Source organism: Arachis hypogaea, chromosome 12 (assembly GCF_003086295.3).
Source record: "Arachis hypogaea cultivar Tifrunner chromosome 12, arahy.Tifrunner.gnm2.J5K5, whole genome shotgun sequence".
Classification (NCBI taxonomy): domain Eukaryota; kingdom Viridiplantae; phylum Streptophyta; class Magnoliopsida; order Fabales; family Fabaceae; genus Arachis; species Arachis hypogaea.
The window spans coordinates 7,877,903-7,902,251 of record NC_092047.1 but is presented as its reverse complement, the minus strand read 5'-3'; the positions used below and the strand labels follow the sequence as shown (position 1 = coordinate 7,902,251).

Here is a 24,349-nt window from a genome sequence, read left to right as displayed (position 1 = left end):
ATCCATGTAATCGACCCCACCTAGTGGAACAAGGCTTTGTTGTTGTTGTTATTGTTGTTGAAGTTTAAATACTTGCATGAAAGAATAATAATAATAATAATAATAATAATAATAATAAAACAAAACCATAAAAACCTTCATATAATATAGCTGAATCAAATCCAACAACACCAGGTAAAGTAGTAGGCAAATGAAAGCATTTATCTGCTTATTCTATGCCAAGCATGCAAATGTTGGCTTTAATGTAATGAAAGTTGAATAACAGCGACAAGATGACTTATTTTTCATATACTATTACTGGCCGGCGGCAAAGGCCTCAACCGGGAAAGTCTTGGTGATTCCGGCAAGGCTCTTGAAGTGGATCTTCCCAGTTGGTGGATCATCAACACTGATCTCACTCACTGGTGGCCACAGCATAAGCTCTTTGGCCTTCACACCCTTGAGTTTCTTGATCTTCTTCTTTGATATGAACCCTGTGATCTCTGAGTCATAGCTCACTAGCTTCTTCACCATCTTGAACTCATGCTCCACCTTCTTCTTCTGCACTATCCACATGTACCCTGTGCTCTTCACATACCCTACTTCCACCACATCTTGAAGTGGGAGAAGCCCTGCCGGAAGTTCATACTCTTGCAGCAACGAAACGGCCATCTTTAGGCCTTCCTCGTCGCCCTTCTTCACAATCCCTCCTTCCTTATTATCAGCCATTGATTGATATCTATCTAATGCTTTGCTTAAGATTGATATGTAAATGCTGTTTTGTATTTATATATAGTTCATTGATGAACCATTTTGTGTGTGCTTGTGTGTACATATATGGATAGAGAACCACTAGAGATGTAGTAATGGACAATGTTTGTGCTTGGTGGAGATCGAAGTGAATATCTCATTGTATGAATCGTCCAATCTTATCTTTCATTTTCACTATACTATTTCGATACAAATTTAACCATTTTTAGATTTTTAGCGTGGCTTTTCACTTCAATAAACTTAATTTTCACCTTTAAATCGTGTTTATTAGTAATATAAACCTAAACTTTTAATGTGCAAATATAGCTATTCTTTTTTATTACTTGTATTCACCACCTTTGTCAACTAGCATTTGTCATGGATTGGACGGTTTAATAAACATTTTTGTGGTGAAAATTGCTTAATTGCATTTGGCTTTGTAAGTATAGCGACTAGCTAGGTTATTAGGAAGAGGTGCTACACGACACAAAACCAATCTGAGCAACCAAAGTATGTTTTTGTTTGTTTACAAGAGTTGAACTTGTTTTGATTGCAAGAGTGCGCTTAATCAAAAGGCTAATGAAAAGAAGTTGAAAAAAAGGAAATTTAGCACTCGTTTTATTTAGAGTATTTAACCATAATTTCGAACCAAACAATTTAGTTTTCAACTAAAATTAATTACTCGATTGGTTCCTAACAATTAATTTCGTCAGTCACTTAAATCCTTGACTCCGTCAACTCTAATGGAAGACAAAATGGTTCCTGACAACTCTAACAGCGGACAAAATGATCCCTGACAACTCTAACAGGGGACAAAATGATCCATGACCCATTTGTTCGAAAACGACACTGTTCTTTCCCAATTTTCATCATATCTCGCATAACCCTAACATTCACATTCTCCTTCTTCACTTTCACAGTCTTCTTTTTCATCTTTTCCTTCCTCCTCTTCACCTCCAAGATCAAGCCATGGTGTAACTGCCACGCATGTCTGATAAACCCCATTTGTAGGGTTTATCTTGTGTTGAATTTAGAGCATTTTGATAACCTTTCTTCACATTTATTTAATGAAATAGCATGGTTTTGTGATTCTCCCTTAATTTGTGCCTAAGTGTGAAAACATGCTTTTAGATCTTTAATTTGATGACTTTAATCTTCCTTTGATTTCAGTAGATGCCTTGATGTGTTTGATAGTGATTTCAGATTGAAAAGGCTAGGAATGGATCAAAGGAATGAAGAGGAAAGCATGCAAAGTGGAGAACACATGAAAAAGCCAAAGATTTAGATACATTCATCCACGCGCACGCGCACTCCACGCGCACGCGTGGATCGCGAAAACTCAAGGGACGCGCACGCGCAATGTACACGTACGCGTCGATGGCCGCACATGATTTTTAAATAGAAAACGTGCCCAGCGAATTCTGAGGAGCTGTGGGGCCCAGTTGCAACCAACTTTGGCGCCCGAAGTGCTTTAAAGGACCAAGAATTGAAGGGAAGGGGGATCTTTTCACCTTTTTCACATTTATTCACATTAGGATTAGTTTAGAAGTAGTTTTAGAGAGAGAAGCTCTCACTTCTCTCTAGAATTAGATTTAGGATTAGGTTTAGATCTAGATTTACTTCTTCTTCTTCTCTCTTAATTTTCCTCTTTCATCCTTAATTGTTCTCTTGTAGTTGTAGCATTCTACTTCTCTTGTAATTCCTTTGTATTGTTAGTTGTAGCTTATGAACTTTCTTTTGTAGATCTACATTTCTTCTTCAATACAATTGGTAAGTTCTTTGTTGTTTCATAATTGTTTTGCCTTTCTATTGTTAATCTCTTGCTTTTGTAGTTGTAGATTCCTTCAATTCTTACAATTAATAATGTTTGCCTTTATTGCCTTCTATGTGTTTGTTAAAATGCTCCTTTTAGTAGTGAGTTAGATTTTTGTTCCTCTTGACTTGGGAAGGTAACTTAGGAACTCTTGAGTTACTAATGTCCAAGTGATTGATGATTGGGAGCCATTAACTCTAGTTCTCACTAATTGGATTAGTGGAGAGTTAGGACTTATGGACTTGGATTGATATAGCTCATTTGACTTTCCTTTACCTAGTTAGAGGATGATTTAATGGGATTGATCCTTGCCAATTCTCATGTTATGGTTAGTGATAGGGATAAAGATTTTTGACCACCAAACCTTGCCAAGACCTTTTTAGCTATTAGTTTATTTTCTTTTCCATTTACATTTCTTGCTTCTTATTCCAAAAACTCCAAAACATACCTTCAACCAATAACAAGACACTTTATCGCAATTCCTAGGGAGAACGACCCGAGGTTTAAATACTTCGGTTTATAATTTTAGGGGTTTGTTACTTGTGACAAACAAATGTTTGTATGAAAAGATTATTGATTGGTTTAGAAGTTATACTTCGACGAGATTTCAATTGTGAAATTCTAAACCGTCAAAAATCCCATTCATCAAAATGGCGCCATTGCCGGAGAATTGCAATGGTGTTATGTTATTGGTTATTGTATATATGTAAATAATGTGAATATCTTGCTTTTTGCTTTATTTGCTAGTTATAGAATTTTGTTTCTCTTGTTTTCCATTAGATTTTGTTTCTTATTTTCTCTTTTCATCATGAATTCTCACTTTGGCTATGAGTCTGATTAAAACTATGTTGTAGGAAATGGAGATTACAATGAAGAGATGTATCAAGGATGGGACAACCAAAGGTGGGAGGAGCCATATGCATATGATCAATCCTCATGGCAACAACCTCCACCAATCAACTATGAACAAGAGCCATTCTATGACGCATATCAATCCAATGGCTATGGTGAATCTCCTTGTGACTTTCAAGAACCACCACCATATGCCTATGAGCCATGTCCTCAACATAGCCCTCAACCATACTCACAAGCCTCTTTTCACCAAACACTTCCATATGACCATGATCCTTACCCACCATACCAACCACCTTTTGAACCATATGAGCCATACATAGAACCACTACCATTCCAATATCAATACTCCTAAGAACCACCACCTCCACACCCTTACCAAGAAGAACCACTTTCCTATCATGGACCCTTTCTCCAAAACAATGAACTCTCCTATCCACCCCAATCTCTAATGGATGAAACCCTTGGTGTTCTTCTTCAAGGGCAAGATGAAATGAAAAGAGATGTGCAACAATTTGTGGCTACCTTGACCGAGGTAGTAAGCCGATTAGCCTCCCAATGCTTGAATATTCAAGGAACTCCTATAGCTACATGTGAAGAATCCAAGGAAGAGCATAGCATGAAGGAGAGATTGAAAACTTCGGTGAAGAAGGAGGAGTGCTATGTTGTGTTAGAGCAGTTGGAGGAGCCTATGCTTATTGAAGAAGAGGAAGAAGTGGTTGAAGACTTAGAAGATGCGGAACCTCCTTGGAAACCTAGAGTTGAAGAGAACCTATCCAAGAAGATTGAATTTGATGTTGAGGAGGAGAGTGCACAACCTCCAAGACAATTGTTGAATAAAGACTTGGAAGGAATGGAGCAAGAATTGAGTTCCCTTGGAGATGAAGATCATGCATCCAATCTTCTTGGTGGTGAATCCTTTGAGTTTGAAGAACCCTCTCCCAAAGAGATAGAAAGCAATGTGGAGGTAGATTTTTCTCTTCCTCCCATATATGATTTGAGTGACGGAGAAAAGTTAGATGAAATTGATGAACAAAGAATTGAAATTGAAGAAGTTTGTGAAGATGTGAAGGTGGTCAAGAAAGAACATAAGGGAGTAGAGCTTGCAAGGACATTGGAGACACCTCCCTCCAACACATCACCATCCATTCTCTCATTCGAGTGGGTAAATCTCTTATCTCTAAGCTTTATTATCCCACTTGAATATGGTTTGCTTAAGACGGATGGTCAACTTAGAAATATTTGTGAATTTAAAAGCAAGAGGGAGATAGTTAGTGGTTGGCATTGTAAATCAAGGTTCATTATGGTGACATGTTCAAAGCTTAATAGTAAAGGTTGGTATAGAGCTAAATCGCTTGGGTCTAGGAGAATGTTTGGTCACTTCATTGAGAATTCATCATGCCTACCACCCACATGGATCAATGATAGGCAACTTCAAGATGGGTGTGAAAATAAAGTGTGGGATCCCAGATCGCACAAGAAGAATCAATTTTGGGAGCCCCAAGCTTGTGAAGAACTCCATCAATGCTTGGAGTTATTATCCTTAAAGAATAGAGCTTATTAAAGATTCAAGCATTGGTGGATGTTCAAAGATGGATTCAAGCACAAGCCACCTTGATTGGAGTTCCCCATAAGTCCAACTTAAGGACAATAAATAAAAGTGTTAGGTGGGAGACACCCCACCATGGTAAATTCTTTTCATTTTTTTCCTTTTATAAATATTGGTAGAATTAGTTTAAATTCATATTTTGATTGATTTGTTGAGTTTAGTTAGTAGTTTAGTATGTTAAATAAGATTTTATGGTATTTTGGTAGCTGTTTGGAGGTTTAGAATGCTTGGATTGGTGCAAAAACATAGAAAAATTTTGAAAACAAAGCACCATCCACGCGTACGCGCCCCTCACGCGTACGCGTGCATCAAGAATTTTCGCCAATCCACGCGCACGCGCCATGTGCGCGTACGCGTGGATCCCAAAATCCCACCTTCCAGCCATTTTCCAGAGAGTTGTGCCCACACTGCGCCAACGTTATGCCTGAAGCACAAATCGACCTGCGCGGACGCGTACCTGACGCGTACGTGTCCCTTCTCTGGTTTGCCATGCACGCGTACGCGTCGCGTCCATTGCACCACCATCCGCGCGCACGCGCCATGTGCGCGTACGCATGGATGCCCTTACTTCACTCCACTTCTTTTCTTCTCCTCTTTCCATTTCTTTCCTTCTCCTTTCTTCTTCCCCTCTCCTACCACTCATCCAACACTTCCAAACACTATCTATAACCAATTCTTAGGCTAGTTAGTTAAGTACTTAGTTTAGTTTTCATTTCATTTTCTTGTTCTCATTATCAGTGTTGGATTATAGATTTTGTCTACTATACATTGCTGCCTCTTATTTCCTAAATGCTATTTTAGCATCAATGTTTTTAGATGTTCATTGTTGGATGTTCTTTTTGAGGTTATATTTTGCTACTTGGTTTTGAGCTCTTCATGCTTACCTTTCGAGAATACCAAGTGATGAGAATTGCCTTCGAGCTTGTAACTCTTCGTGAATTACATGTTGTAGCTAGCCACCATGTGATTTGAATCCTTTTCTTTGACTAGACAATTTCTTGATGGGTGTTGTGCATTTATCTTAATGCATTATGTTTCATTATTATATGCATCCATATGTTTATGGCTTGAATGCTCTCATGCTTCTTTAATGCTTGTTTTACCCCTCAAGTTTAGAGCATTTCAAGCACACTAGGATAAGTGAAGTGCATGCTTCTTTTGTGACATAACTTTTTATGCTAATATGTGTTCTAAAAGGCGCCTAATTTAGAATTCACATACCTAATCTTTCTTAATGTCACACTAATTCACTCACTCAGTTCTAGTGATTTACCTCATTCCAACAATGTATGCTTCCTTACTTTTGCATTTATCTTTCTTACTATCTTACCTTCTATTTTTAGGATGAGTCATCATAAGCAATAACAGAAGCGGAAGAAAGAACACGCAGCAACCGGTTAACCTACCAGCTGAAGGTAGCAACTCGGAAAGTCGCCATATCCCCTTGCTCATCTTTGAGTGCACCGAGGACGGTGCAAACTTTTAAGTGTGGGGAGGTCGTCCGACCAATCGGTGATTTCGGGTGACAAATTTCTAATCCCAACACTTTTGCATTTCATTTTTAGGTTTTAGGATTTTTTATTAGCATTTTTCTTATTTTTGCATATATATATATACATAATAAGCTTAGTCAAAATAATAAAATTTTTTGAGAAATTATCTATAGGGCACTTCAATTGATTTGAGTGAAAACTCTTCATAGAACTTGCTTGAATTATATATATTTTGTGGGACATGTTTTGAGCTAAGAACACAAGCTTGTGAGATTTGAGTCTAACGGCGTGGTTACATCTTATAATAACCACTTATTTTTCTTCTTGTGTGCATTATTCTCTTTCTATGATTGTGATCTTTGATTTGTTTGATTCTTTATGTCCATTATTTTGTGTATTCATGCATTTATATGATTGAAGTCATCATTTTATTTAGCTCACTTGCCCAAAAAGCCTTACCTTTTATCTTCCATTGTTAGCCAATTTGAGCCTACGATTAACCCACATGTTCTTCATTTTAGCACATTACAAGCCGTAAACCGGAAAACAATAAATGTCCTTATTTGGATCTTTGATTGGCTTAGGCTAGTGTATGTGTATCATTCAAGTGTGGGAAAACTTGGGACATTGGGTGAATAAAAAGGTAGTTTTGTATCTTTGTTGTAAATACTGGGAATTGGGTACATGCTCATGTATTAATCAAATGTAAAACCTTATGCATTGATGCTCTTGTATATACTTTATTGCAAAAAGAAAAAAAAAGAAAAAAACGAAAAGAAAGGAAAAATATATATATATATATATATATTAAAAGAAAAAAAAAGAAAAAAATATATAGAAAAAGAAAGAAATAAAAAGGGGACAAAATGTCCCAAAGCAAAGTGAAACTCAATAAAATCAATGCATATGAGTTGTGATAAAAAGAGAATGCATGAGTATGTGAAAAAGTGAAAAATTGGTAGTTAGGCTAGAACTTAATTGTATAGGTTGTCATAGGTTAGGTGGGAAGTTTAAACTTGTCAAAGATTCAAATCTCAAGTCCACTTGACCAAATATGCATCCTACCTTGACCCTAACCCCATTACAACCTAAAGAAAAGACCTCAGGATAATTGTATGCATGCACGGAATAAATGTTGATTGTTAGATGAAAAATAAATCTTGGAAAGTATGATTAGGGGAGAATTGAGTGAATCAACCCTAAATACTTGAGCGAATAGAGTGCAAACACATCCAGAGATGGTTCGATTGCTCAATTACATGTTTTCACCTATGATAATCTCTTTTCTTGCAAGTTTATAAAAATATTTAATAACTCAATTCAATTGTGGATTAGACTTGCTAGTCCTTAGCCCTTGTGCATATATGCTTCTTGGAAATTGATTTATTTTGACCAAGCAATTGCATTCATGTAGATAGTTGCATATAGGTAGGTTGCATTTAGTTAGTTTACATTGAATAAATGTTGATATCCTTTGTCTTTCTCTTGGTTCAAGCATGAGGACATGCTTGATTTAAGTGTGTGGAGGTTGATAAACCCTATTTGTAGGATTTATCTTGTGTTGAATTTAGAGTATTTTGATAACCTTTCCTCACATTTATTCAATGAAATAGCATGGTTTTGTGATTCTCCCTTAATTTGTGCCTAAATGTGAAAACATGCTTTTAGATCTTTAATTTGATGACTTTAATCTTTCTTTGATTCCACTAGATGCCTTGATGTGTTTGATAGTGATTTCAGATTGAAAAGGCTAAGAATGGATCAAAGGAGTGAAGAGGAAAGCATGCAAAGTGGAGAACACATGAAAAAGCCAAAGATTTGGATACTTTCATCCATGCGCATGCGCACTCTACGCACATGCGTGGATCGCAAAAACTCAAGGGATGAGCACGCGCAATGTACGCGTACGCGTCGATGGATGCACATGATTTTTAAATAGAAAACGTGCCCAGCGAATTCTGAGGAGCTGTGGGGCCCAGTTGCAACCAACTTTGGCGCCAGAAGTGCTTTAAAGGACCAAGGATTGAAGGAAAGGGGGATCTTTTCACCTTTTTCACATTCATTCACATTAGGATTAGTTTAGAAGTAGTTTTAGAGAGAGAAGCTCTCACTTCTCTCTAGAATTAGAATTAGGATTAGGTTTAGATCTAGATTTACTTCTTCTTCTTCTCTCTTAATTTTCCTCTTTCATCCTTAATTGTTCTCTTGTAGTTGTAGCATTCTACTTCTCTTGTAATTCCTTTGTATTGTTAGTTGTAGCTTATGAACTTTCTTTTGTAGATCTACATTTCTTCTTCAATGCAATTGGTAAGTTCTTTGTTGTTTCATAATTGTTTTGCCTTTCTATTGTTAATCTCTTGCTTTTGTAGTTGTAGATTCCTTCAATTCTTACAATTAATAATGTTTGCCTTTATTGCCTTCTATGTGTTTGTTAAAATGCTCCTTTTAGTAGTGAGTTAGATTTTTGTTCCTCTTGACTTGGGAAGGTAACTTAGGAACTCTTGAGTTACTAATGTCCAAGTGATTGATGATTGGGAGCCATTAACTCTAGTTCTCACTAATTGGACTAGTGGAGAGTTAGGACTTATGGACTTGGATTGATATAGCTCATTTGACTTTTCTTTACCTAGTAAGAGGATGATTTAATGGGATTGATCCTTGCTAATTCTCATGTTGTGGTTAGTGATAGGGATAGAGATCCTTGACCACCAAACTTTGCCAAGACCTTTTTAGCTATTAGTTTATTTCCTTTGCCATTTACATTTCTTGCTTCTTATTCTAAAAACTCCAAAACATACCTTCAACCAATAACAAGACACTTTATCGCAATTTCTAGGGAGAACGACCCGAGGTTTAAATACTTCGGTTTATAATTTTAGGGGTTTGTTACTTGTGACAAACAAATATTTGTATGAAAGGATTATTGATTGGTTTAGAAGCTATACTTCGACGAGAATTTAATTGTGAAATTCTAAACCGTCAAAAATCTCATTCATCAATGTTGCATCTATCTCAACATGTCATGGACCACATACTTCCTAAATCTCTCTGACTGGTATACTCACCTCCTCCGCACTTCACCCACCAGAAGCATCCACTTCCACGTCCTCGATAACAGCATCACCTCCAACCCCGACGACGTCCACCACATCCTCAAAACCAAGTTCTACAACTATCCCAAGAGTACGACTTTCTCCACTCTCCGGCAAACAATATAGATTGTTGGACATTAGGACATCATGAGAAGATTATTCTTCAACATCATATGCAAATTCTCATTTGAAATGGACTCTAAGTGTTTCATTTCTTCTCTTTCGGATTTCAAGTTGGCAGACAGCCTCAACCTCGTATCTAAGCTATCAGTACAATGAGCAATGTCGTCGTTGCCACTCATATAGAAACTGAAGCGATTACTGAACATTGCTTCGGAGAAGAAGCTGAAGGAAGCGATTGGAGTGGTAGACAATGTGGTTATGGAGATGATAGGGTAGATGAGGAGGGAGATGGCGACAACAACGATGAGTCTTAACAAATCAGACTTGCTGTCAAGATTCATGTGATCCATCGAAGACGACAAGTACTCGAGAGACATAGTCATTAGTTTCCCGAGTATGAATTGGTTGAGAACAAGTTGAGGATTTTTCTTCTTGTGAACATTGAAATTGTAGAGTGTGCATTATGTAACTTGAAGTTACAGTGTTAGACTGTTAGTATTATGAGAGATATGATGGAAATTGGAAGAAAACAATGTCGTTTCTGAACAAATGAGGTCAGGGACCATTTTATCCCCTGTTAGAGTTGTCAGGGACTATTTTATCTTCCGTTAAAGTTGACGACCCAAAGGACTTAAGTGATTGACGGAATTAATTATTAGAGACCAATCGAATAATTAATTTTAGTTGGGAATAAAAGTGTTTGATTTAAAATTTTTTGAGGACCAAAATGAATAAATACTCATTTATTTATCATACAATTTGTCCATCCCCTCCCTTTTTTTTCATACCAATTTCTCGAGAGAGAAATTTTTGTTTAAGCACAAGTTCATAAACTTTTAAATTATATATAAAGAGGTATTTGACGTGTGAAATCATAATTAGTGGACCACAATGTACATGTATTGTGCTACCTTTATATATTTATATTTTGAATAAATTTCTATATTCAAGTCTTTTAATCAACCAAGTAGCTTTGACCTAATTTACCTCCACGCGCTATATCTTTAATAAACTTTTGACTCAATGTGTGAATATATATAACTGCTTTTTTTCATGTGGATTTTGTTTTTTTTTTCGGATTTTTTTAGTATTTTTTGCGTTTTTCACATTCTCTTCTATTTCTGCATTCTCTGTATTTCTCTTTTTTCTCTATGTTCAGTTCCTTCTCTACGTTCTCTTTGTTCAAAATCAATGCTCTTTTATGTGATTTGAAGATTTGGATCAAAGTTTTTGAAATTAAGCTGTGAAATTAGGTTTTAATAAGTATTTCGTTTTTGAAGATAATGAATGATTCAAATTCAGACTGTCAACTGAACTAGGGCGAAGTGGATTATTGTTTTGGATCGAATCAAGTGGCTAAAGTGTGGTTCGAATCTAGTTAATGTAGTTCGTTAGTAGTTTATAATTTTGTAGGTGAATACTTTTGTTTTTGTTTGTGAAAATTTAAGTTCATGGTTGATGGTTTGAATTAAATGAAGTATAGGAGTTCTGAATTTGAATTATTATATTGATGAATCTGTTTCGTTCATGTTTTGGTGTATTTGGTTTATAAATTGGTGTATGTTGGAAATGCTTTCGGTGTATTTTCAAGTTCAAACTCTCAATTGAACGAGGGCGAATTGTAAAAATTGCACCAATCGGAGAAAATGATGATGAATCTGGTGTGGATTCAGATTAAGCATGGTGGCTGTTTTGGTTTTTATTTAGTTTTAAAGTGGCTATTTCGATTATTATTTAATTTAAAGTGTGTTTATTTTTGTTGTTTGTTAAGCATTTTTAATTATCTTTGTTTTTATGTTTAATTATTGGGACAAATTAAAATTATATTGAATTTGGATGTGATATATTCTTGTTATTTTAGTTTATTGACCGTTTTAAACTCATTTTATGGTGATTGAAATTCTGATTATTAACTTTTAAAAAAAAAATGAAAAATCGACCGAATCAAATCGCTGTTAGTTTGGTTCGGTTCGATTGTCCTACAAACAACAAACTAAACAGTTGATATTGTGAAAGAATCAAACAGGTCGATTAGGTTGATCTTCAACCTAAAACTGAATTGATTACACCTCTAATTTGAGCTGATTTTTTATTGTATTCTAAACATTATGGAAATTAAATTTACGACTTGTGCTAATTAAGACTTCTTTGCCATAAATATAAAATGATGTGGCATGTTTATTAGCAGAGAATTTTAGAGCAACTCCAATAGATTAATTTTGAGTATTTAAATGAACTAATTTAAAATTAAAATTTGTATTGGATATATTTTTGAAATGGCATTAATATAGTAAAAAGATATCGTATTACTTAAAAAAAAGAAGAGTGAAATGCTGCCATTTATTTAAACTCATTCAATGAACACTAATGATGTTGCTGTAACATTGTTATTATAACGTTTTATTGTAATATTATAACGTTGTTTTATTATAATATTGTAACAAAGATTCAATCAAAATTTACTCAAATAAATTAGATGTATTCAATTGTACTTCGTATTTTATTATTCTATTTTTTATTATCATCAATTTGGTAGGAAAATAAATCCGAATCAATTTAACGTAAGTTCTTTTTTAAATTATTTACAAAATTCTAATTTTCCGCCCAATTGAAATATGGTATATAATTGTTAATTTTCTAATTCTATATTTTTTATTTTAGTTAAATATTCACAATTTAATTAAATTTATTTAAAATAATTAAAAATAATTTAAAGTTTAAATTGAAATGAAACTAAATATTATAGTGACAAATTTTATATTAAATTTTAAATTAAATATTATAATATATGATTCCACACAGGGACGGGTGCACGTGTATAAGTGTGGGGGCAAATGCTCCACTATAATTTAAAATTTTTTTTTAGTAGTATATGATAATAAAATTTATTTGCTCCCACTAAATTATTAAATTTGACCCCACAATAATTTTTTACTCAATTTTTGGTACTTCATAGTCAATTTAAAAATTTTATATTAGATATTGTTAGAATGATCAATTCTCAATTTAAATAAAATTTGTGTTTTTTCTTAGAAATCGACTCGAAACAGTATTATTTATCTTTTTTATATTAGTTTTAATATTTTTGGCTTCTAATTGTATGAGAAGTAAATTTATATATATATATATATATATTAATACTACACATTCAAGTTTTTTTATGAACTAAATCTAATTAAGTTAAACAATAAGACTTTGAATAATGTTAGTCATAACTGATTTTTGTTATCTTAGACTAATTTGGTTGGACTTAGTTAACAAAAAACTTCAATATGTAGTATTATTCTACATAAAAAGAGATATATTTCGATTATTATTATTAAGAAAAAGATTATTCAATTTTTTTAAATATAAAACCTAAATAATAAAATTTTAAAGAGTAAAGTATATTTTTTGTTCCTAAAGTTTGACAAAAGTTTTTAAAATACACTTAAGTTTTATTTTGTTTCAATTTTATTCAAAAAGTTTTCGATTTGCATCAAATATATACCCCCTGACGGCTAATTTTTCAAAAAATTTAAGACTAATTCAACAACAATTTCATAAGAACAACTCTCAACATAAGCAAATTAAGCATAATTTTCATGCATTATTGTTAGATTAGTTTTAAAGTTTTTGAAAATTTAGCCGTCAACGGTATGTTTGATACAAATAAAAAAATTTTGGGACAAAACTAAAACAAAATAAAACTTAAGTGCATTTTTAAAACTTTTGCTAAATTTCAGGGATAAAAAATATACTTTACCCAATTTTAAATTATATGTTATCATTTAAATTACTATTTTAGTATTTTAATTTGTAAATTATATATTTTAAAGACTAATTATATTATATTATATGTACATAAAAAATAATCACATGTATACATATTGAAATAAAAAATACAAATTAAAAATACATATATTTATATATAAATATCTAACGATTAATGAATAATTTGATAATTTACACATAATATTTTTATTATAAAATTTTTTATTATATTATATATTTTGCCCCACTATCAAAATTTTTTGGATTCGTCACTGATCCCACAAATACTTATGTGATATTTTATGGGACCCAACATAAAATGGAATTAATACTAAACATTAAAAATGCTCTTATAAATCATGAAAAGAAGGATTTTTATATTAAACTTACGTAAACTTGACTTATGCGTTTTGCGTGACTAAAATAAATTATTTTTTATATAAAAAGTTATTTAACAAAAAATTTGAAAAAGAATAACAAGTCTATTTTTATTATTTAGAAAAACATTATTTAATTAAAATTAAAAATCTTATATTTGTAAGTCAAAATTAACCATTTATACTATTGTTTTTCTGTACATCTTATTTTCTAATTATAAGAAGATACATGTTATATGACCAGCCGAATTTATTATTTTTAATCATTTCTTTTAGTTATTAACTCAATTATTTTAGTTTAGTAATCTAATAATATATTTTAACACATAATTTTAAACATTAACGGCTAACTCATAGTAAAAAATAATAAATTTTGCTAATTTTCTAATAATTAAAAAATACTAGATGAACAACAAAATTTATTATTTTTTGGTCATTACTTTTAGGTATCAACCCAATTCCTCTATAAAACAGCATTATAATTAGTTAGATAGATCTTATGGACATTTGTAATTCATATACAAACTTATTCTTATAAATTCATGCATTAACAATTCATAGCTAGAATGGCCAATCTGACTTATAGGTAACTGCTTAGCTAAGTAACAGGAAAGAACCTTCATGGTGATGAGAAATTTGTGTGTCTACGTTCTCTCTTGAGGAGTTTGAAGCAAGGGCCATTAGCGCTCCATATTTATTGAGTTCAGAAAAATATGTCTATATTATCCATCAGCTTCAAAAAAGCTTTGTTTCTTCGTTGCAACATTTGAACTCACAACAGCAACTCATGGCAGCACCAAAGTTTAGTCTATCTATAATCAATGTTCTTATAATAACAATACATGTATTTTTTTCCTCTAGGGACTCACTCAACTCTCAAGTATAATTTAGAACCAAGAAAAATTAAAGAAGCAATAGCATTTTTCTTTCCCACATATACGCATGCATGGATGATGAACAACAATTGATTGCTATATTATTGCATTTTCACTTTAAGAATTTCGTAATATATTATTTATTACTGTTACAACTTTACAAGCACTTCCTTTTCCTTATGAATCATTTCAATGCACGTCTTATGTTATAAAATTAATTCCACAGCTATGAAATCTGCAACAAGTTAGATAATTTTTGTTTCATCTTCTCAAACAATTACTGTAAAGCCTCACGTGAACTGCATCCTCCACGTGAAGCTTTATTTTACTTAAAAAGAATAAGTGAATGATGGTAAATCCAGTGAAGCTCTTGCAATAGACTTGTATTCTTCTAGTTTCTCCAATTCCCTTGATGTGAGTTCCTGTTCATACATACAAGTTAGATACCAGAAAGGGAAAATTACTAGAGTCAACTTTGTTTTGTTAAGATTTGTTTGGCATCATGCATAATAAGATTATCATCATTACCTTCTTGTCAAAAGCACTTATGTAGCCAACAAGATGAATTTGCATGCGCTGTTGCTCATACATATGGTCATCACTATTGGGATCAATAAGGCATATATGCTGCAAAATGAGCCACAATAATCTTCATTAGAGAATATATTCTTAATGCAGCATTTAGAGAATCAATGGTTTGTCCAGATAGCAATATGTTGTATACTAAGAAGAATTTTGCATTGAATTTTTTTAAAAAAGATTATCATTTTTCTTTTTTGGCTACTCACTATTCTTTTGTTGGCAACATGGTTGAGATGGTTCAAATGAATGCTAACCAATATCTTAAAGTTCCTATCAGCATGAACCTTGCCCCAACCAAAGTAAAGTCCAAAAACTTGACCAGGAAGAGCACCTGTTGCATTCTCTGCATTAAGGAATTAAAGTTCATCAGATTGATATAAAAAGAAAATGATAAACCTTTGATTTAGTCCCTAGCCAGAAACACAAGGGACAAAGTGGACCGTTAGGATTTGAAAGTGACAAATTCATCCCTCACCATTTTGACACTCCCTTATAATTCAAAATTAGTAGACATATTAGTCCTTCCAGTATGTGTGCGAATTTTGTATTGAAGAACAAATTTGTTACATTCCCTGATGATGTAAGGGTATCAGGAGAGAGGAATAGAAGCTTCAAATCTTAAATCAAGGAAAATTCCACCTCTACCTTTTCATTATAGTAGGAAAAATAAGAGAGGGGGTAAAATGGGAAAGAATGATTTGGGAAATATGGTTGTAACTAACTTGCCACATGGCTCGGGTAGTGAGGGAAGCATGAGAGCTGAGGGTATTTGATAATAGATTGAGGGAGAGAAGACAGATTTTGGGAATAAGGAGTGAGAATTAGACTAGGAGAGAGGCTGGCTCTCTAATATCAGCCCCTATCTTTCATTCCTACTGTTTCATTACTTCATACTGTAATTCTGCATTTTCTAAATTCAATACGAGTACATGGGTGAGATTTCCTTATCCACTCCCTTGATTTTGTGACCTTTGTGTGGGTGTTTTTGTGCTTGTGCAAATACCAGTTTTTTCCAATTACCTTTTCTGAATGGAAAAGTTTCTCATTTTTAAATCTTGAGAAACGACTTTGTCCTTCATATTTTCAGTGAGGGACAACATTAGGAATTTGCTGAAATAAAAATTGTTAAATTAGAAAGAGTGTAGTTGAAGGAATGAGTGACTGTGTTAGCTGCTTTGAAAGATCTGAGATTAATCACATTCCTAATTAGTTTAAAGAGTATGTTAGATAACTTCTTACTTCAATGTCATAACTCATCTAAGTAGGAACATGATAGTTCACGACACACAAAATATTAGTTGTTCATCACCTTGTCAACTTTATGAAATCAAAGAAAATAAGAATTTCACCAACCTGTAGATTCATGTAGAGCTCCACTAACATACACACCACTCACATGAATCGGCTCAATAGGCAATGTGTTATCTAGCACTACACAAATATTTGGGTTGTAAAGATTGGTCTCATCTGAGAATATAGTATGTATAAAAAATAAATCTAAGATGTGAGTGTGGTGCATACAGTCGTCGAAAGGTGGAAGGCCCCATAGCTCAGGTTGAAACTCTAAAAGTGAGTGAAGCACAGTATCTGCTAGTAGATAACAATCGACTTCTCCTCGAGACGGTATAGCTACTACCTTCATTTTTGCAGCATTTGCTGCTTTGACACCAACCCTGGTAAAGTACATTGCAGTTTGCAGAACACAAATTATATGCAGCAAAGATGACTATTACAACAAAGAACATTTGAGTGGCTGCACAAATGGTGAATAAAAACTTGGCATAGATGTTATGATAATACAGGGTTGAATGTTTAGTAGCTACCATAATTGGTCAAGAACTCAATGATTTATTAGCAGTAAGTCATGAAATAAAAATATTGTAGACTGTAAAATCACAAAATAAAACTAAACATATATTCTTGGAGAAACTCTGGGGAACTTACAAGGAATCCTCAATCACCAAGCAGTTAGATGCATCTACACCCATTTTCTTAGCAGCTTCTTCAAATCTGTAACAGATAGACTTTCTTACTAGCATGATCAAACTGCAAAAGTAAAATTAACTAAAAAATGGACATGTAGGTAAAACTAAGAAAATATGGAGTCATTGCATGGAATTGAGACTGATGGCCATGGATTATTGACTTTGTCAAGAGAATATCTGAAAGAACTCTGCCTGGGGGACCTTATAAATATTTCGTATGTTCCCTTCAAGGCATTTCAGATGTCAATGTTTAAAATTACAAGTAGCAGAGAATCTTACAAATACGGAGAAGGCTTCCCAGATTTAACTTGATCACTTCCTAGAATTACAGAAAAGCTTTCTTTCCAACCTGCAGAAAACAATTCTTATAAACATCATCAAATATATAAGTTTAAGCTGGAAATTTATTATATAACATGGCAATGCAAAAAGCATTCATGAACAAAAGGAAAATGTAAAAGAAAAAGAAAAAAAAGTATAGACAATTTCATCCTGTGGTTTAGAAGGAAATCTTTCCAAAGCAGATCCTCTACTCAGGAACTGCTTTCAATCAATTTAAATTTCCAGTTACTAATCAGCCACAAGGTTATCAAACTCTGGAATTAACTTGTAAGTTTAGGTTCCCAAATATAAATTTACAATTTTAACATAGTAAACTTTTTTACCTAAACACAACTCTCGAGTTTGATGACCATTATCAAACATAATGATGCACATTCCTCCAAAGTCATATCATCCGTGTGTGTTTTGGAAAAACTTTAAACACATTAGGCTAATTCTTTGGTTCATTACAAAACTATAATGGAAAGAAAGCAAAAGGAATTAAAAGTATGCTGTTTTTCCTTGGCATAATTACAAATGGCATGGTGATTATAAAAATAAAAAAGGAAGTGATAACTGGCTAGGTAACAGGAAAGTGGAAACAACCATTATGATGAGAAATTTTCACATCTATGTTCTCTCTCAAGGAGTTTGAAGCAAGGGCCATAGGCACTCCATTTTTCTTGAGATGGTTAATAAGGCGATTAGCACCGGGCAAGGCTTTGGCTTCTGTCCACCTAAACCAATTGATTTGGAAAAAAAAAGTTCAGAAAAACATGTCCATAATCTCCATCAGCTTTGAAAACATGTTTAGAAAATCACATTTCTGACTAACTACTACAGTTAACAATTAATTTATCCACCTAACTATTTAGTGTTTTTGTGTATCAAACGAGCAGTTACCTTTCATTTCAACATTAAGAATCAATCCAATGCCATAAATTTTTGTTATAGGAAGAATTTGAGTGTTACCTTTCTCTGTAGAGAGGAGTGATTTCTTTGATGAATTGTTCAGGTGTCAATGGGAGTTCATAGTCCTTCAAAATTACATCAACAGATTCCTGCTGTGTCATCCCTACCCTCTTCTTCTCCTCCTTCTCCTTGTCAAGTTCCTTTCCATACTTTGCCAGAAATCCATTCAACACACCCCTTGTTGCTCTCTCTGCACCACAAGCATCAACATACATTTGAACGAAAATAATTACACATAACATTTTTCGGAAACACATTTTTTGCCACAACATAGATAGAGAGAAACAAAAGGGGTAATAAAGAATACAATACCAGTATCTAGAAGTGTTCCATCCAAGTCAAAAATGACAGCTGAAATCTTTGTTTCCTCATTGCAACCTTTGAACTCATAACAGCAACTCATGGCAGCAACCAAACCTGTGCCTATCCAAATCTATGTTATATACAATACGAGGTTATTAAGTGATTGGCAATCCTATAAATAAATACCACATGGTCCAGTTCCATTCATTTACTTGCATGTCACAGGGAACGTGCACACAAAATGAATTGGTAATTAACACAGAGTTAGATGCTAAATTAACTATTCAAATAGATTATATAGAACTTGATCACCTTGTGTGTAAGGAATTAATCTATGATTGAGAACCAGAGCGGGGTATGCAGCGTGGTTTGGTCTTTTGGGTGAAGCAAAGTATCAAACAGTTGGTGAACGTGAGTCACTAGAAGAGCATCATCCTATGGATATTCCATCCACTGGAACTTATTATTTGCGGCATAAAGCGATGCCACTATCAGTTTATACTTTATATGCGATTCATAGTTTCATCACTTTCACCAAACTTTTCATGCTCAAAATTGTATGAAAATTTTACAACATTCTCGTATACAAATTACATTCTAAAATGTATACTTCAACTTCAAAATTATTATATTATATTTTATTATACTTTTACTTTCTTACTTTTATGTTGTGTATAGTAAATATCAATATTAAAAAAATGCATATACGGAATATTTAAGAATTGAGAAATTTAAAAACTAGCACTTTTATTAAAATTTTATCAATATTTAACTAGTAAAAAAAAAGTAAATAATTTTACACTATAAATATAATCTCACACTATTAAAAACATTAATGATAATTAATTGATAACTATAAATTACAAAGCTTGCTAACTCCTAACACTCCTCTTAAAATTTTTTCTAAACTTCTATGGAATGAAGTGAGTTTTGTGGGGGAAAAATATTTGGAGTGGAAAATTATTGAATAGGTGCACGTGCCTTTAACGGTAGCCACTGCTGATTAAGAAGTGTGTTATTTACACTGACAGAGCTTTCTCTTCTGAGCATCTTTTGGGATCATCCCATCTTCTTCCCAAATCAGCAGCCCTCAAATGATGTGTGAAGTGAAATCCCTTACTTTTAATAATCCCTTTCATTTTCTGAGAGATGTGTGATAACTGGTATATAATTCATCCTTATTCATAGAATAAGTCAACATCATACTCTTTTACTATTACTATTAAATAAAGCATATAGGATTCACATGGGATGATCATTACAAATAATGCATCTCTTTCTTTTATTCTTTTCTTCAGTATACTTCCCTCAGGTGAACTATGGTAAAGGTAATGGCATTTTAAAGTTATGTGTAAATGATCTTTTATATTTACTAGCCATGAGATTATGTAAAGAGCAATGATGACATTGTGTATCAGTATCAATCAAGACCCAAAGTAATTGATAAACACTCAAACTGACTTCTTAACAAATTCAAATTCAGATCATTAAATGTTTAATAAATTAAGTTTACGAGTATGTGAACAAAGTCTAAACTTAAATTTGATCTCATATATTAAATGAAATTTAAGTTTGGATAAACTCGATTAATTGGACTCATGCACTTGATTATAATTATATGTTACTTATTATTACTATTAATACATATTTACTTATGTATACTTTTAATTTATATGACATGCATGTTTACTAAATATGTGAAGTTAATATGGCTTTATTTATATCGCATCTAAATCATATTTTTTTAATCTATTTTATTGCAGATTAAATAATTAATAAATAAATAAGACGAATTTAATTAGGTTATTTATGATAAAAGAAATACATTTTTATATTTCTCTTTTGATATAAAATTTATAATTTTCTTTATATATACACACACAAATTATGGATATACTATTTGAGCAATTGAGCCAAACTTAAACTTTTCAATTAGCCTTGATTGTTAATAAATTGAATTCAATTTTCGTAAACTTAAACTTGGCCTGGTTCACCTCAAGCTTCCAACCCTGGTGATAATACAAAAATTAAAACATTACACACTCTTCAGTAGTTTCTTACCTTTTCAATCATACCCCATTTCATGATTAGACTCATAAATTTACCTAATATTAACTTTGCATTCAGTTACATGTATGGTTGGTCCACTGCCATGAAAATGAGAGTAGTAACCCAATGTACCAATCTTTTCAAAATATATGATATTGTGAAGGTTTAGAAGTCAAAGTAAAATGCCATGAAGTATAATCTAAAAATCAATATGGAATACATCAGTATTTCCATATGAAGTTGCAGTATTTCATTGGAAATAGGGGATTACAACATAAGCAATACTCATCAATCAATTTCCCCACAAAGGAGGAAAGGCAGGGAATGAAACAGACCATTTCCAGCCACCACACAAATTAAAAACCATACAATAATTATAGCACAAATGGAGTTTGTTTCTTTTTCCCCTATTGGGAAGTATGACCAATCAAGAAGACAACAGAGAGAGAGGGAGAGAGAGAAAGAGAAAGAGAAAGAGAGAGAAGAGGAAACAAATAGAAAAACCCTATCTCTAGCTAATACACAGATGAGTGCTCAGCCCTCTTGTTTCATTCCCAAACACATGCATCAAAGTCCTATGGAGGTTGCACCAAGCATCAACTCACTGCAAAAAGAAGGTAATTAGATGTATGAATTGATGCAATCAAACAGAAACGAAATTATAGGAACCAAGTTGAGAGAAGTACTAACCTCAGCATCCTCACCTCCACCAAGCTTGGCAGTGCCATTGACTTTCTGGGCATCTTCTGCAATCAAGAAAAATGGAGTGAACATTCATAGAAAACTAGTGCCATCTCTTATTACATATATTAGCAAAAGTAATAGAAAAACAATAGAACAAGGTTACTTGAATTTCTACAAATAACTATTAACTACCTCCATCTTCTGGGATGTCAGAAGTCCACAAGGTAAGGTTGTCCCTGAGAAGTTGCATGATCAAGGTGCTATCTTTGTATGAATCCTCATTCAAGGTATCAAGCTCGGAAATAGCTTCATCAAAAGCTTGCTTTGCAAGATGACAGGCCCTGAATTTTGGAAAATGCTTAAATTGCATATCCCATACTGAACACTAAGTTTCCAATCTACCATTATAATTCAGGATAGAAAATGAAAATGACAAACCTCTCAGGTGAATTTAAGATCTCATAATAGAAAACTGAGAAATTCAAAGCAAGACCCAAACGAATGGGATGTGTAGGGGGTAATTCAGCCTCTGCTGCAGTGGTAGCAGACTGCAATAAACAAAAAGCAATATTTATTGGCAGATCCGAAGATATCTTCGGTACATGATGGCGAAGAAGATGCAGTCAAAGTGTAAACAGCAAAAACAATATATAATAATATAAACAGCACCTCATATGCTTTCATTGACTGATCAGCAGCCTCCTTCTTCTCATTGCCACTCTTAAATTCAGCAAGATAACGATAGTAATCTCCTTTCCTGTTAACAGATTATTCAAACACCTTACAGTCACCTAATCCATAACAAAAAATATAACACTGAACCTGTAATGACGAATCAGACTTGAATACCAACATTTTATAATAGAACACAGTTGATTCACCAGCTGTAGCCGAAGGTATAAGGTGTTCATCAATCACCCTCATAACATCGTTACAGATGTTTGTAAGCTCTGCCTCAACCTTGTTCCTGTACTCCTTAATCCGCTTCGCATTTACTTCATTCCCCTTAGTTTCCTCCTTTTGCTCAATGGAAGACAAGATCCTCCAAGATGCTCTGCGAGCTCCAATCACATTCTTGTAACCAACAGAGAGAAGATTCCGCTCCTCAACAGTGAGTTCAACATCAAGATTTGCGACCTTCTTCATTGAATCCACCATCTCTGTCACAATTCACAAGCACAAAAGGACAAAAGCATCATCAGCTAAGCTTCACATTTGACAAGATCAAAGGCAAATGAGAACACCCTTCAATCAACTATAATACTCAAAACAGTTAAAACTATCATTTCCACAACTTGAACATGCAGCCCCAAAGTTACAAAAATTAATCACATGCTCAAATCTTCAAACTCTAACCAATCTCCAAAATTTCTCTAAGGAAACAAAATCAGCAAAATGAAACTACAAAATAATTGAGGACTTCCAACAGTAAGAGAAACCTAAACCTAACCAATCTCCTTTTCTGTACTCACCTTACAACCAAACTGACAGTGAACAGTATGCAGTAAGCCAAACTCATCGAAAAAAGAATAAAATTTTTCCACAGAAACTGCTATAAAATCAAAGAAGAGCATAAATCAACTAAAAACAAGCAATTTGAAAAACATCAGTTATCAAAAAAATTCAAGCACATCGATGTGAGGGGGTCCGAGAAGAAAAGGAAGAAGCCGTAAACCTTCGTAACGCTCAGCCTGCTCGGCAAGCTTGGCGACGTAGACGAAGGTCTCACGGTCCTTGGACGAAGCCATCACCGATCTCTCCGAAATTAGGGTTTCTGAGAAATTCTCTCACAAATTATCAAACTCTCTCTCTCTCTCTCTCTCTGTTTCTGTGTCTCTGTTATTCTTCGTGCTCGGGTTCTGTAATCGGTAGGGAAAGGGAAGTGGGGTGAGTGAAATGTCGAATTTGCCCTTTACTTTTCTTTATTTTTATGCTGTTCGGTCCTTTTGATGCTCGACAAAGACGAGGGACTCGCACGGATTTGCCTACGTGCGCGACAGGCGGAGACTAACTCCACTTTTACCCAATCATTCAGCTCCGCGTGTTCCTCTAAAATCTAAAGTAAAATTTTTAGCCAGTCACAGATTGCCACGTTAAAATCCATGGCCAATTAAATGTTTTTGGGCTTTTTCACTTTTCTTATATGAAAATTAAAGTCTAATTAGATCGATAAATCTAATGACATTAGAGAAAAATAAGGTAGGAAAATGTGGTTAAGAAAAAAACATGTGCTAATTAAGGATTTTTTTATTTAAATTAAAAATATAATATTTACCAATTTAAATAAACGTACAACTATTTACTAAAATATATTTTGGGTCACATTTCGGATGCGGTGGAGGAAATTACATTAAAAGCGTATCACGGATGCACTGTTATCATGTTGTGACACGCCATGTGCTAGTCATATTTCGGATGCAGTGCATCCGTGATATGACCAAAATTACTTTTTACCCACTGCATCCGAGATATGCACAATTAGAGTGATTAAGGGCAGTGCATCCGAGATATGACAGGCACGTGGTCAGCGCGTCCGTAGGGACGGTGGGGATCCTCATGATGCAGACCAGCAGTAGGAGGCCAAGTATGCCTGACAGGAGGGGGTACACGAGGATGTCATTCCCGATGCGCATGTAGAGCATCCCTCTGACGCATTCTTCGCTGACCATGAGGCTGACGTTGCTTCGAGGCTTATGCCGGGTACCTCAGCTGACCACCCGACTGATGACAGAGCTTG

At 33.8% G+C, this 24,349-nt stretch overlaps 3 protein-coding genes across 9 annotated transcripts; all 3 read right to left on the bottom strand.

Moving 5' to 3' along the window:
- Positions 1 to 294: 294 nt before the first annotated feature.
- On the bottom strand, positions 295 to 708 carry LOC112729594 (uncharacterized). The gene has a single exon (XM_025779764.1). The coding sequence runs from the start codon at positions 706 to 708 to the stop codon at positions 295 to 297; it is 414 nt and encodes a 137-aa protein (XP_025635549.1).
- Positions 709 to 14,790: 14,082 nt separating this feature from the next.
- Positions 14,791 to 20,030, bottom strand: LOC112726654 (bifunctional riboflavin kinase/FMN phosphatase). Of its 7 annotated transcripts, none has more exons than XM_025776135.3 (11): positions 19,192 to 20,030; positions 18,889 to 18,999; positions 18,577 to 18,766; positions 18,211 to 18,341; positions 17,563 to 17,632; positions 17,243 to 17,308; positions 16,820 to 16,971; positions 16,652 to 16,729; positions 15,505 to 15,641; positions 15,245 to 15,343; positions 14,791 to 15,138 (listed from the first exon to the last, which is right to left on the bottom strand). In XM_025776135.3, exons 2-11 carry the CDS (start codon positions 18,977 to 18,979, stop codon positions 15,046 to 15,048), a joined length of 1,107 nt encoding a protein of 368 aa, XP_025631920.1. In that variant the 5' UTR covers positions 18,980 to 18,999; positions 19,192 to 20,030; the 3' UTR covers positions 14,791 to 15,045. The 7 variants fall into 7 exon arrangements, with proteins under 7 accessions (XP_025631920.1, XP_072064732.1, XP_029146380.1 ...); XM_072208631.1 differs by having other exon boundaries at positions 18,889 to 18,993; positions 19,861 to 20,015; XM_029290547.2 differs by having other exon boundaries at positions 18,889 to 19,009; positions 19,192 to 19,514.
- A 1,093-nt stretch (positions 20,031 to 21,123) lies between these two features.
- On the bottom strand, positions 21,124 to 23,638 carry LOC112726653 (14-3-3-like protein D). The gene is made up of 7 exons (XM_025776133.2): positions 23,288 to 23,638; positions 22,466 to 22,772; positions 22,282 to 22,369; positions 22,051 to 22,160; positions 21,805 to 21,953; positions 21,619 to 21,674; positions 21,124 to 21,532 (listed from the first exon to the last, which is right to left on the bottom strand). The coding sequence occupies exons 1-7, from the start codon at positions 23,358 to 23,360 to the stop codon at positions 21,530 to 21,532; spliced, it is 786 nt and encodes a 261-aa protein (XP_025631918.1). The 5' UTR covers positions 23,361 to 23,638; the 3' UTR covers positions 21,124 to 21,529.
- Between the last annotated feature and the right edge of the window lie 711 nt (positions 23,639 to 24,349).